Source organism: Stenella coeruleoalba, assembly GCF_951394435.1.
Source record: "Stenella coeruleoalba genome assembly, chromosome: 14".
Classification (NCBI taxonomy): domain Eukaryota; kingdom Metazoa; phylum Chordata; class Mammalia; order Artiodactyla; family Delphinidae; genus Stenella; species Stenella coeruleoalba.
The window spans coordinates 65,719,277-65,732,696 of record NC_137160.1 but is presented as its reverse complement, the minus strand read 5'-3'; the positions used below and the strand labels follow the sequence as shown (position 1 = coordinate 65,732,696).

The window sequence follows — 13,420 nt, the reverse complement described above, 5'->3', positions numbered from 1 at the left end:
AAACTGTTTTGAAATGCCTGACGGTGGCACATGGTCCTGTCTGGCTTGGTCTGTGGTAGCTCCACTTCCCCACCCCTGTCATCTTGTGTCGCTGAGCCGTGAAGCTCAGGGGATCCGAGACCCCGGAAGAGGCAGCGCTGCATCCCTTGAGCCAGTCCCATGCCTTTTACTTCTCAGCCTTCTCTTGTAGCCCACTGGATCTCAGGCTCAGAAGGGGCTGTAGGGCACCTCGGTCCAAACCCTGATGTTTGAATGTCTTCCACAGCAGCCCTGAGGAGTGGGGAGCCAGCTGCTCTTTGAAAACTCCCACCCACGTGGCACTCACTCCCGAGATCGCTCGTTCTGTCGATGGGCAGAGCTGGTTGTTACCTTTACCTTCACTCCCCTCCCTGAGATGCTGTTCTTTCTCCTCCTGTGACACCGATCCCCTCCTCAGGTCTTTGACAACCCGTCTCTGTCACACGGGTGAAGGATGCTCAGCCTGGTTTGTCCTTATTCACTGGCCTCGCTATATCTCCCTATCCCAAGGGGAACAAGCCGGTCCTCATGGAAGTCGAGAAGAGATGCAGAGAATTGGCCAGGGGCTGCACCTCAGCTGGGCTCACACCACTGTCAGCATCCTCAGCCCGCAGCGTCTGCACTGTCACCTCCCCTACTGAGGGGTGAAGCCAGTGGTATCTTGAGCCCGTAACCACTAGGCTGAACAGTGCGCTTCCTCTGGCTTCCTCAGACCAGCCTGTTCTGAACTTGACGTGCCACATGGGAGAGGAGACATGTGCAAGGTCACTGCTGGTGTTTTCTGAGTGCCCTTTCTTTTGTGACTGGGGCTTTTCACCTACAGAGAACACACTGTCCAAGCCCAGAGAGCAAACTTCCTTCCTTGAGTTTGGGCTGTTCAGTAAAGGGTTCCTCTGGTGGTGTCAGGAGTCAGGAACACGAGGCAGAGACAGAAACTCGTTTTGATGAGACTATTAGCACCAGAGCCACCTAGTTCTTTAGGCTTAAGCAGCGTCCATGGGAGTCTTAGGCAGACCTCTGATGGAGCAGTGGTGATAAGCCCGTGGCTTAAACTGGGAGGAAGGAATAACAGGAGGAGGAGGAAAGGAGGAGAGTCACAAGGGAGGGTGGCCAGAGGAGAAGGCAGGAGGGGGGTCCGAGAGCCCTTCTCATCCATGTTTCACTTGACCCTCCCCTCTTCTCTGCAGAGCAGCTGGACGGGCGCCCTCTCAGTTTGCAGACGAGGAGCCAAACCAGGAGGGGTGGAGCAATGTTCTCAGGGGTGCAGGGCTTGGACGGCAGGGCTTAGGTCTTCCCAGTCCAAGTCGACAGTGTCTCCCACTTTGCACGTTCTGGTTTTTTTTTTTTTTTTTTTTTTTTTGCACGTTCTGGTTTTGAGAGAATGACAAGCTGTGTACCTCGCAGCTGAGTGTTGGTCTGCCCAGGTCCCGTTCAGCGTCCGAGCGGCAGCTCCACTACCCCCCCAGCACAAGTTCATTCAAATTGCTGACTCAAGAGCCGTTACTTGTGTGTGATAAAAGCCACTCGGGGCTTCTACCTGCAGAACCCAGAACTAAGCTGACTGCCGCAGAGAAATGTCACTGGGTTCAAGGGGGCAGGGGAGAAAGAGGGTCCGATCGTAGTCTGCGGAAGCCCCACGTGTGGCAGTGCCCAGCCAGGCGGAGCAGAGCCCTGATCTTACTTCTGAGCCAGCTTTGGGCCTTTAGTCTGGTCAGGAACTTGACAGTCTGACCCGTCTCTAAAACACCCCTGTCTTGGTTGAGAAGGATTTCTGAGCAGGAGCCCAGATTGCATGAGCCACTTTGGCACTGACCTGACATCCTTGGGCAGCACACGGTTGTTGGGACAGAGCGTTAGCCTTCATTAAGAGGTTTCATTTCTTGAGAAACGATTATAGAACTATTGCCTTCCTGGGTTGAAACCAGAAAAGCAAGACCTTCTCCTCACTGTGGTCCGGGCTGTGTGTCCCATCATGTCCCTTCGTGGTCACTGGAATTGGAAGATCTGGGGCTCAGCCTGGCTGAGGTTCTGACTCTGATCTTGGCCAAGACGTTTTTCCTCCATGGGTTGCTGTTTCCTCATCTGTAAATCAGGAATTGGATTAGATTAGGGGAAGCGAACTATGGTTTAACCAGCCACATCTGGCCTGTCACCTGTTTGTTCATTTGTTTGTTTTATAATAAACTTTATTTTTAGAGCACTTTCAGGTTCACAGCAAAACTGAGCAGAAAGTACAGTTTCCATATACTCCCTGCCCCGCCCCGCACAACCTGCACACATGCACAGCCTCCCCTGCTATCAGCGTCACCACTGGAGTGGGATATTTGTTACAATCGACAACCCTACACTGACACATCATTATCACCCAGAGCCCATGGTTTCCCTTAGGGTTCACTCTGGGTGCTGTGCATTTTATGGGTTTTGACAAATGTATAATGACATGTATTCACCATTATTGTATCACACAGAGTAGCCTGACTGCCCTAAAAATCCATTTGTTTTTGTAAAGTTTTACTGGAACACAGCTGCGCCCACTCGTTTAGGTAATACCTGAGGCTGCTTTTGCACTGTAACGGCAGCATTGAATAGTTGAAACAGAGACCTTGTAGCCTGCAAAACCTAAAATATTTACTACGTGGACATTTATGGAAAGCATTTGCCGAGCCCTGGACTAGCTGATTTCCAGGAAGCATCTGGAATCTGCAGTTTCACATCTGGATGCTCAGTTGTTTTCTCTTCCTCCTCACCCCCTGCCTTCCTTTCCCTCCCCCCGGCCACCAACCTCCCCCCCTGCCATGTAGCTGCCACTGTCCCAGAGCAGAGGACCGTGACCCTGGACGTGGATGTGAACAACCGCACAGACCGACTGGAGTGGTGCAGCTGTTACTACCACGGCAACTTCTCACTGAACGCGGCCTTCGAGATCAAGCTGCACTGGATGGCGGTGACCGCCGCTGTGCTCTTTGAGATGGTGAGACCCCCTTATGTGCGGTCAGGCCTGGGCTCACCTGGCAGACGGGCGCGCGGGTGCTCGGTAGAGATTCACGTCACTCAAAAAATGGTTTTCACTTCAGGCTCCTATTACCTTCACGTGGACCGTTGGATTAGCCTCTTTCAAAAAATTAAGCATAGTGAAAAATTCAAACAGTCGAAAAGGGTGTGTAGATCAGGGTTTCTGACCCTTGGTGTGCTACTGACACGTAGGGCCGATGGTCCTGTCATGGGGGGGCCTGGCCTGTGCATTGTAGGATGTTGAACAACATCCCTGGCCTCTACCCACCAAATACCAGTAGCATACCCTCCTGTGACAACCAAAAATGTCTCCAGATATTGCTGATGTCCCCAGGGAGGGAAGGCATTGCCCCCAGCTGAGAATCACTGGTGCAGAGCAGAATGTAACCCTCTCTCCCACCCTCACCCTGTTCCCTGGGACTTCCATCTACTGCCCTGCCACTTTGCTGGTACTTGGAGAGAGATTCTGTGCATATAGAGGCCCTGTTACTTTTACTTTTTTTTTTTTTTTTTAACAGACATAGTAGCTCAGAATATTTACTATTCATGTTGTGCTTTTCCTATCACCTATATATCTTCTGTATCAATATAAATAAGTCGGCTTCGCTGTAGTTGTTTTTTAATTTGTTTTGCCTCATTTGGGGGGAAAGTTTTTAAAATAACATTTGTTTCTTAAAAGTTAACATGTGCGTAATAGGAAACTAAAAAACACAAGAAGTAAAAAATCAAAGTCATCCGTAATCACAAGTATTTTAGAGTCTGACACGTCCTTCTAGGTCCCGTTTATGTATCTATGCAACTAAGCATCCATTTTTATGTAATTAAGATTCTGTAGTTATGTATCATGTGTTTTGTTTTTGTTGGGCTGCACCGTGTGTCATGCGAGATCTTACTTCTCCAACCAGGGATCGAACCAGCGCCCCCTGCAGTGGAAGCACAGACTCTTAACCACTGGACCACCAGGGAAGTCCCTGTATCATGTTTTTTTTATACATCATGAATATTTACCATTTCAAATTTCCAAAGCTACCTGAGTATTTTGGTAACCAAGAACACACTACATCAGCTCAATTTGGAAGACATTGCCTCATTATTTTTAAGGGCTGCAGAATACTCTGTTGCTTGTTTGTATCATAGTTTATCTACACAATCCGCTGTTCGTGAATATCACTGCTATTAACTGGTTCTCTACAGGGGTGGGGGAGGTGTGTGGTTGTGACCTGTTAGGAGCATTTGGCATATCTGGAGACATTTTTACTTGCCCCAAATGGTGGGGGTGCCCCTGGGGTCTAGCGGGTGATGGGGAGACCAGGGATGTAGCCCATCATCCTATAGCACAGAGCACAACACAGCCTCTACGGCAAAGAATCCCCCAGCCCCGGTGTCTCAAGTGCCAAAGCTGAGAAGCCCTGTTTCAGTTGGTCTCCTGACTGTTTCTGCTTCTCGTCCACCGTGGTCCAGCTGCCTCATCAGGTCACTCATTGCTCCTGGCCACCCCCCATCCCAGGCTGTGTGTCTAAAATAAATGCTCCTTAGCCGAGCTGTCAGTGTCTTCCAGGAGCCTTCGTGAGCCATCTTTACGGTCTCCTACCCTTTTTTATATGCTCTCTCCTTCAGCCCCAAAGAGTATTTCTCTGTGGCTTCAACTGAATCCCACGCCCCTCCAACACTGGTCCAAACATCTCATTGCACAGCTGAAAGCAGCTGGAAAGTTTAAAAAGAGTTTGGAAGAGCCTAGGAGATGACCAAAGGGAAAGGAGCACAGCGTCGGCTGGCAACGTACAGGTTTTTTTGTCCGGGGCTCAAAAGCCTAGTTTTATCCCTATAAGACGTGGAAGAGATTGGTCTACGTCTCTGTCTGCCCAACCCCTGTCTGCCTCCAAATGGCATTACTGTCTTTGAGGACCCCTCCCATGGAGACACTCCCATCCAGGGAACATTGTTAAGGTCCAAATCAAAAAAGACGCCCAGCTGCCCATTCCGCTCAGCTTGCAGGGGACACCAGCTCTTCCCCGGCGGGTCAGCGCCGGGATGACCACTCCCTCCAGCCAGAACTAACCCTCTGGCCCAGTGCGATAGCGTCCTCCTCAGAAGCCCCACCAGGTGACACTGTCTCAGAACCACACAGCCGCAGTGTTCTCTCTCACTCACACACGCGCACACACACACACACACAGAGATACAGTTATAATTTGGCGGGAAGAAGAGTATTTATTTCCTCAGAGGAGTTTAGCATCTATCTTTTAAAAAGTACACTTTGCACATCAATTCATGTAAAACCCACTGAAAGCTGCTCATTTTTATCATGATTTTATTAAGTTTTTAAGAATCTCGAGTGTAGGTTAATTATTATTTTAAGGCCATGTCCACATTTGTTATAAACCACATTTTATTTAGATAAATATTACATAAGCCTTAGAAATTACTTGGTCAAACAGAGACCTTGGTGTTTTGGTCATGGTTAGGGGTGTTCCTGGGAGAAAAGCTAAGAGTGGGGAGGTTTGTCGTTAAGCCCCAGTAACTTTTATTCTCGGTCAGTCTTCAGACAGATGGCGTTTGGGAGCTTGCAGAGAGCAGCTCTCATTCTGCGAGGTCAGCGCTTGTCACTTTTGGCCAGAGGCCACCATGATCATCTTGCAGCCGGCGTCTTATCTCTCTCAGCCAGCCTGAGTGGATTGTTTTCCTATTTGATACTTTGGACTTAGTAAATTTTTGATAAAGGACAAAATTAGAAGGACTTAACCTATATCCTGTGACTTTCCTCCAACATCCTATGGAGCAAGAAGAGGCAGGACATAGCTCTCTCTAGCCTGTTCCTCCCGAAAGAGCCCCTGAAGTTGCAGAAACTCAGGCTGTGAGGAGCCATGCGCTTACCTCCCGGTCTTCCAAGGATTCACAGGAGGTTCAACTGTGTCTCCTCCTCCCAGGGCGGGTCTGGAGCCGGTGGACATTAATCAGTGAACCTGTGGATCAATACGCAGGCCATCACTCGGGTGGCTTCACTCCTCAGGAAGTTACTTCTCTTGTCAGAATGAACTTGGAGGTGACGCTGTGTGTTTCTGTGCTTCCCACCAGGTCCAAGGTTGGCATCGCAAGGCCACCTCCTGTGGCTTTCTGTTGGTGCCGGTTTTGGAGGGTCCCTTTGCGCTGCCCAGTTACCTGTACGGCGACCCGCTCCGGGCCCAGCTCTTCATCCCACTCAACATCAGCTGCCTGCTCAAGGAGGGCAGCGAGCACCTGTTTGACAGTAAGAGACACCCCTCTCCTGAGGGCCTGTTACCCACGTAGACCCTTCCCCCAGGGTCGCCTCTCGAGGCGCCTGGAGGCCAGCTTTTTTTTTTTTTTTTTTTTCAATTTGGTGAAATGGAGGCCAGCTTTTCACGGGCCAGTGAAAAGAAGGAGCCTTGTAGTCAGGGGGCTAGAGGGTTTTGTTTGTTTGTTTTTTATAAATTTATTTATTTATTGGCCACGTTGGGTCTTCGTTGCCGCGCGCGGGCTTTCTCCAGTTGTGGCGAGCGGGGGCTGCTCTTCGTTGCAGTGTGCGGGCTTCTCATTGCGGTGGTCCCTCCTTGTTGCGGAGCACAGGCTCTAGGCACGCAGGCTGCAGTAGTTGTGTCACTCAGGCTCAGTAGTTGTTGCTCGTGGGCTCCAGAGTACGGGCTTAGTATTTGTGGCACACGGGCCTAGTTTCTCCATGGCATGTGGGATCCTCCTGGACCAGGGCTCGAACCCGTGTCCCATGCACTGGAAGGCAGATTCCCAACCACTGCGCCACCAGGGAAGTGCTGGGGCCAGAGTTTCAATCCTGATTCTTCACTTAGTGGCTGAGCAACCCTGGGCAAGTCACTTAATGTCTCTGAGCCTCAAATGCCTTATTCCTGAAATGGGGGTGACCAGAGCTGCCTCACTAGCTCAAGAAGACCCTCGTAAGGCCTGGAGGGGACGGTGGGTGGGAGAGGGCGCTGTGCTCTGTAAATCTCGAGCAGCACCAGGCTTCTCCCTACACCCTCCTCTCTCTGCTCCAGCCTTACTGGTTTGGGCGGCAGGAATCTGATCCTCACTGGAGGCTTGGATCTGCTGCTCCACGAATAAAGGCCAGAAATGGGAGGCACTGAAAGCAAAAACAGGACACAGTGTGCTGTTGTGCAAAGCTGAGATGCGTCAGCACCTGGAGGACGCGGGACCCCCTCAGAGTGCTTCCCCGGAATGGAGACCATGGGGCCAACCCCACCCGCTGCTCCACCCTCGTCTACCAGACTCTGAGGGCAGGTGTAGACAGATGGAGGGATGAGCTGACTTCACACAGCATGGACTTTTCATCACCAAGCACTCATTTCAGTGAGCATGTAATTAGCTCCTACAAAGCACCCCATGAGCTCATGGATGATCTTTTTATAACGAAAAGCTAGAGTTGCTGCTGGTGTGTCAGAGCCCTGTAGACTCTCAGGCGTAGAAATTATCAGTGTGGAGAAAAAAACTTTTGAGGTGAAGGAGATGCTTTTTCCTGAGTTCTTATGAGTCTGTGCTGTGTTTGGTGGCAGAGAAACGGCCCCCCCACCCCCGGGGTGCAAAGAGCTTTTGTTCCAAAGGCCCACCTGTACATTCTTTACATCTTGGAAGACATTTGTGTATAGACACAGTGTTTTAAGTGATAGTTGGGGTTCCAGGTGAGCCCCCCGGCCCCTGGAGGCTGAAGATCCTGGGATCTTTAGGGTTTACAAAGCACCCCCCACCCCCCCCCCACATTCTCATTTACCCTCACGGTGTGGCCGAGGGGGGACTGTTTTTTGCCGTCCTGAAATGGCAGGTGATTATGTCTGCATCTGATGACTTTAAGCCAGGCACCGCCTCCTACTGCTGTTTTTAACATGTTGAGGGGTATGAGATCTCCCCCCATACCACCCAAAGACTCTTCTGGGGTTTTCCACCTTCGCTGTAACAGCGCAGGGGTGCTCGCAGGGCTGGCACTGGAGGACATTTCTGTGTGAACCGATGGTTTTCCCTGCCAGTCGTAACCCAGTCTTCAAGACCAGCATCCTCTGTTGGTTGCCATGGTTACAGCTGAACGAAAGGAGTCCTAGTTGAAAGGAATAAGGACTTGAATCTAAAAATCAATTTTCTTGCTTCTGTGCCACCTCTCTTCCTGTTATCTCCCGTTCTGATAACAGGGAATTCAAAATCTTAAAAATCTGACAAGAATACACTGTCTGTTTTTATCTGTTAAAGCCAAAGTCTTTTCTCTTTTCTGCTCTTTGGTTACCCAGAATCCTCAAATCTAACCTAGATATAAAATTCCAAATACAGAAAGAGCAACAAAGCCCCTGCAGGCACCCCTGGCCTCTGGGACGAGGTCTCATGTGGTTGCTGCCCCAGCCCTCCACACCTTGATCCCGAGAGCAGCCCCGGCCTGTTGCCTCTGCTGTGTGACAGCTGCCTCAGCCCTGCCACCTCCTCACCCTGCTCCTGTCCTCACACCAGCCAGGCTGGAGCACGAAGTGGGCGGTGGGGGCGGGCACTCACCTGCCCTGCCCCCTCCCCTCCCCTCCCCTCCCCAGCTGATCACATTTCCAAAAATCATTTTATATTGATTTGCTTCAATTTCCCCACCCCTAAAATGGAAGATTGGGATTTTTTTTTTTCTCCTTAGAAGCAAATGACATTCATTTCAAGCTTATCTCTTGGTTGTATTTTAATATCCTACTCCTTTCCGCTTTTGGCACAGACGGTCATTAGAATGAGTCTTATACCAAGTTCTAGTAGCTCACACGGGTCGCTGAGGACTCATATTCCTCTCCTTTCTAGACCCTGATGAAGCTTGAGGGCTGTCACTGTCTTTAGGATATCCCTCCTTGGGGTGGAGGCTGGTCTTTCTGAAAGCAGGTGGTGTGAAAAAGCAGAGCTCAGGCTCAAGGGGGGAGCATTGCCAAGAGTAGTGAAGGATACCCAAGGCTGGACCCAGGGAGATTTGCAAATCTTGGAATCACAACTCGGCATTTACTCTTTTTTCCTTTTAGGCTTTGAACCAGAAACATACTGGGACCGAATGCACCTTTTCCAGGAAGCCATTGCACACAGGTTTGTCCCTTAGCAAGAGGGAAGCATAGGGAGGCATCAGTGTTTGTCTCAAATAGCAGTTACCACAGCGAAGCCCAGTTCATTCCCTTTCTGGGGAGATGGACCCAGTCCACCAGTGACAGATTCACTGCTTATCTCCGACTAGTCCCTCTGCCTTGGTTTCAGAGATGAGCACCACCTGTCCGGTTCCTGGAGCTGTAGTTTTTCAGACTTGCTTCCCTCTTCTTCCAGTTTGTAGGAGAGCAGAGAGCTCTCTCCTCAGCCTCCTACAGGACCTGGAGCCAAACTCTCCAGGAGGTGAAAAACTGTAGAATCTGTCAGGAGCCTCTTGACACATGTTGAGAAGACAATGAATGGTTAAAAAGCAATAGATACGTTCAGTAGATATTTACTGGTACCTAATATGTATACCAGGGAGAGCCTTTCCTAGGCTTAGCTGTATCCCCCAGGCCGGTCCAGCTGGGTCTCTAGAACATCACTAACTCAGTGTCCGGTTGCTGCCTTGTGTTATTCATAGAAAATCAGAGCCTCCTGTGCCTGCTTCAGTGTCATATCATCTTGTTCAGGCACCTTCAGCTGTCCCCGCCCCACCTGGCACACCCCTCTCCGTGCACAGCCCCCCACCAACCGCAGGATAAAGTCCGGACTCTTCAGCCTCCCCCACCCAAGCCGGCCCAGGCCTGCCTTAGACCTTACTCAGCCCTTTTCTTCAATGCTTGGTAAAGGCTGTGAAATGAATGCCAGGGCACCTGACTTCCTCCGTCCAGTAGGAGGGGGTGCGATTTGGGGCGGTCAATGAAGAGGTAGGTGGGAAAGGACTTTGATGTGGGAAGCGGACAGGCCTGGTTCACCTCGGCCTCCACCGGCATCTGGCTGAGGAACCGTGAGGTGCTTTGCCTTCGAGTTCTCCCCCTTCACCGGGTTTGTTGGGAGGGTTCCCTGACGTTCCCAGCACCTAGTAGGGCCCCAGGAGATGGTAGTTATTATGAGGAAGACGAGTTTGTCAGCAGGTCCTGAGTAAATAGAGAGCCTTGATCGGAAAGTATAGAGGAAGAAGGGCAGACTCCAGAGCCATTCCTGCATGTGCTAGAACCAGCTGACAGTGATGAGCTGGCAGTGCCCATCAGCCGATCTGTTTATGCGTCTGACTGCACATGTTCTTCAGTAAATAATTATCAAGTGCCCGTGTAAAGCCAGCAGCTTCTGTAGAGGATGCAACACAGCACCTCCCTGGAGCTCAGTCCAGGAAGGGAGACAGGGTTTTCCCTGCTATAGTTCTGCCTCATCACAGGCTTCATTACATAAACCCCTCAGACTCAGGGCAGGGGCCATATCTGCCAATGCATCCTTTACAGCACTTAGCAGGTAAAGTGTAATACATGCACTTTGTGGAAATTAAAAAACCAGGAATAGAACAAGCCATGGATGCCTGTTTCCAGAACACGGCGAGGCAGGGCCCTAGCTTTCCTCGCCTTAAGGAAAGGACTCCAGTTATGATATTTCTCAATGCAAAACCTTTATTGAGAACTACTGTGTGCTTAGTGTGGGAGAACTGAGAGGAAGGGGAGAGGGGCCCGGCTCAGCAGAGTTAAGATAAGGGCCTTCCCCGGGGGAGCTGACAGTCTTGGGGGTGGGCGCAGGGGGGAGGGCTGATGCGATGGAGTGGGGGGTGGCTGGGTGGAGATGAAGGCTGGAGGAGGGAGAGCTGGGCAGGTGAGAGGCTCTCAGCACCAGAGAGGAAAGGGGGCCGGGATGGTGGGAAGTGGTGAGGACAGTGAGGAGCAGCCTGAATGTTCCACCTGAAAGAGACTTTCCAGATCACATGGCCGTCGGAGAGTCGTGTTCGCCACACTCTCGCTCCCCCCAGCACGCCCCCCCGCCCCCCCCCCCCGCCATGTCCCTGTAGCCCAGGGGGCCCTCATCGGCCTGTCTCCCTGTCCTTCCCTTAGGTTTGGGTTTGTTCAAGATAAATATTCTGCCTCTGCTTTCAACTTCCCTGCTGAGACCAAGCCTCAGTACATCCACGTCACAGGTGAGGCGCTCCAGGCGCAGTGTGGACGGGGCGGGGTCTGGGGCGGCCGAGGTAGGACCGGGAGCCCCAGAGTGGGGGCGGGGGCCTGGCCCGGGCACCCTCCCTCCCTCCTTCCCGGAGCTGTGACCTGGCCCCTGTCCCCACAGGCACGGTGTTCCTGCAGCTGCCCTACTCCAAGCGCAAGTTCTCGGGGCAGCCACGGCGGCGCCGCAACTCCACCAGCTCCGCCAGCCAGAGCCTGTTCTGCGAGGAGAGGGTGGGCTACAGCTGGGCCTACAACACCATGCTGACCAAGACCTGGCGCTCCAGCGCCACCGGCGACGAGAGGTTTGCTGACCGGCTGCTGAAGGACTTCACGGACTTCTGCGTCAACCGTGACAACCGGCTGGTGACCTTCTGGACGAGCTGCCTGGAGAAGATGCACGCCAGCGCCCCGTGATGGGTGGGGGGCGAGGGGCCGGGGGATACTGTCCTGCTGCTGATGGTACTCGGTGGGGTCAGGCAGGCTGGGGTGGTGGGGGCTGTGGGTGCTGCTTGGCCCCCGCCAGCCTCTATCCGCTCCAGGAGAAAGACTGCGGAAGCCTCCGGCACCCGGGAGCAGGTGGGAGGGCGCCCCCGTGCACGTCCTCAGCAACAGAGTGGCTCCCGTGAGCGTCCTTTCCTCCACCGCCCGCAGGTACTTCTCGCCCAGGAGGAGTGTGCACAGGATGTAAGATAACTTTGTGAAATAATGTACCATAGGCTCACACCAACTGTATATACCTGTACAGAGCAGTAACAGGAATAAACTGGCCCGTGTGGCATCCCTGTCCCCAGCCTGGTACCGGGCAGCAGCAATCCTGTCTTCGGCTGGGCAGTCGTGCCCTGCCGCTGGGGCCCTGGAGGCCGATGAGGCGGCCACAGACGCTGGGGAGGACTCCAGAATTCACTTGGGGGTCTGGCTGTGAGTTTACTGAAAGGTTTCTCTTCACGGGCCCTCGGGCAGGAGAAGAGAGTTCCGGGCAGGCCTCATGAGCAGACAGGACGAGGTGCTGGGATCCCGCGGGCCTGGTTGTGGGAGGCGAGTCTTGCTAAGTAGGTGAGCCTGGCATGACGCACAAATGTGGCATTCTGAAAAAAATCCAAGGAAGCCTCTGTTGACTCTGGCTGAGGTTAGGACCCACTGCTCCGTGGGATAAGACTCCGCATGGTCCTCAACCGCAGCCCCGCCCTCACTGGCCAGGGGGTAGAGGGTGGGGGACCTGACAGCTCCCACCACTTCCCCTCCCGCCACTTCCCCTCCACCCCGAGTTAATCACAAGCCCTATTGATCTACCACCTCAATGGCCTGCAAGTCCGTACCACTCTCCCAGGAGCCCTGCAGCCGCTCTCAGCCTGGCCCTCACCTCTTCCTCCTCCTGCATGGCTAGGAGCACCTCCCACCTGGTCTCTGCTTTCCCTCCAGGCCCTTCTCCACTCGGCAGTCACCACTCTGATTGTTCCTCCCACCTATTTAGACCTCTTTGGTGACTTGAACTTCAAAGCTCTTAGACATAGCTGCACAATCTGGTCCCAGGCTTCCTCTCCAGCCACCAGGAACGTCAGAAACTCTTTATGGGCTCAGACCCTTGGCACACGCTGTTTCATCTGCCTGGAACACTCCTCACTCATCCTGGCCGTCATCCATCCGCCCTCAGCTCAAAGGTCCCTTCTCCAGAGAAGCTCCGTGGGACCCCGTCATGTCTTCCCACGGCATCTTGCCCTCCTCCCACCACACGCGGCACGTGGCAGGGGGCTTGACTATTTTGTTCATCCTTTTTTCCTAAATGTTTGGCCTAATGGAAGATGCTGGAGAAGTGGTTGTTGGCCCAGCGCATGGGGTGAATGAATGAGCTCTGGGCTCGAGGGCCAGGCACTGGGTGTCCCATCTGAATTTCTCCCTCACTCCCTGGGCTTCCAGCTTATTTAATGGAGCCTGTTTTCTCCTCTGCAAATGCAGGTGTTGATGCTGCCTGTAGAGATTTTGAAAGAATAGGTCTGTTAACATATGTGAGACCGCACTTGCTGATTCCTGGCATGTAGCAGGTCCTCCATAAAAACCCATTTTCTTTTCCTTTTTCGCCTTCCCTTCCCTCTGCTGAATCTTTGCTCCTTTCTAAGCATCAGTGTCCTTCACTTATAAAATGGGAGGGTGTCTCCCAGGGTGGTTGGAGGATCTAAAGACAGATGTATATGAAAGAGCTGACTTACCAGCAGGCAGTACACAAATGCAGGCTGCCCACCCTCATGTCCCCAGGCCGGGAG

At 52.5% G+C, this 13,420-nt stretch overlaps 1 protein-coding gene across 6 annotated transcripts in view; it reads left to right on the top strand.

The window, feature by feature from the left end:
* The window catches only part of DEPDC5 (DEP domain containing 5, GATOR1 subcomplex subunit), a 93,178-nt gene extending 81,215 nt beyond the window's left edge, over nt 1-11,963 (top strand). For all 6 annotated transcript variants that reach the window (XM_079941889.1, XM_079941892.1, XM_079941891.1 and 3 more), the window contains 5 exons: nt 2,820-2,989; nt 6,106-6,277; nt 9,045-9,105; nt 11,055-11,137; nt 11,284-11,963. In XM_079941889.1, the coding sequence (XP_079798015.1) occupies nt 2,820-2,989; nt 6,106-6,277; nt 9,045-9,105; nt 11,055-11,137; nt 11,284-11,576 (779 nt within the window). In that variant the 3' untranslated portion in view covers nt 11,577-11,963. The remainder of the gene's footprint in view (nt 1-2,819; nt 2,990-6,105; nt 6,278-9,044; nt 9,106-11,054; nt 11,138-11,283) is intronic.
* Nucleotides 11,964-13,420: the final 1,457 nt, after the last annotated feature.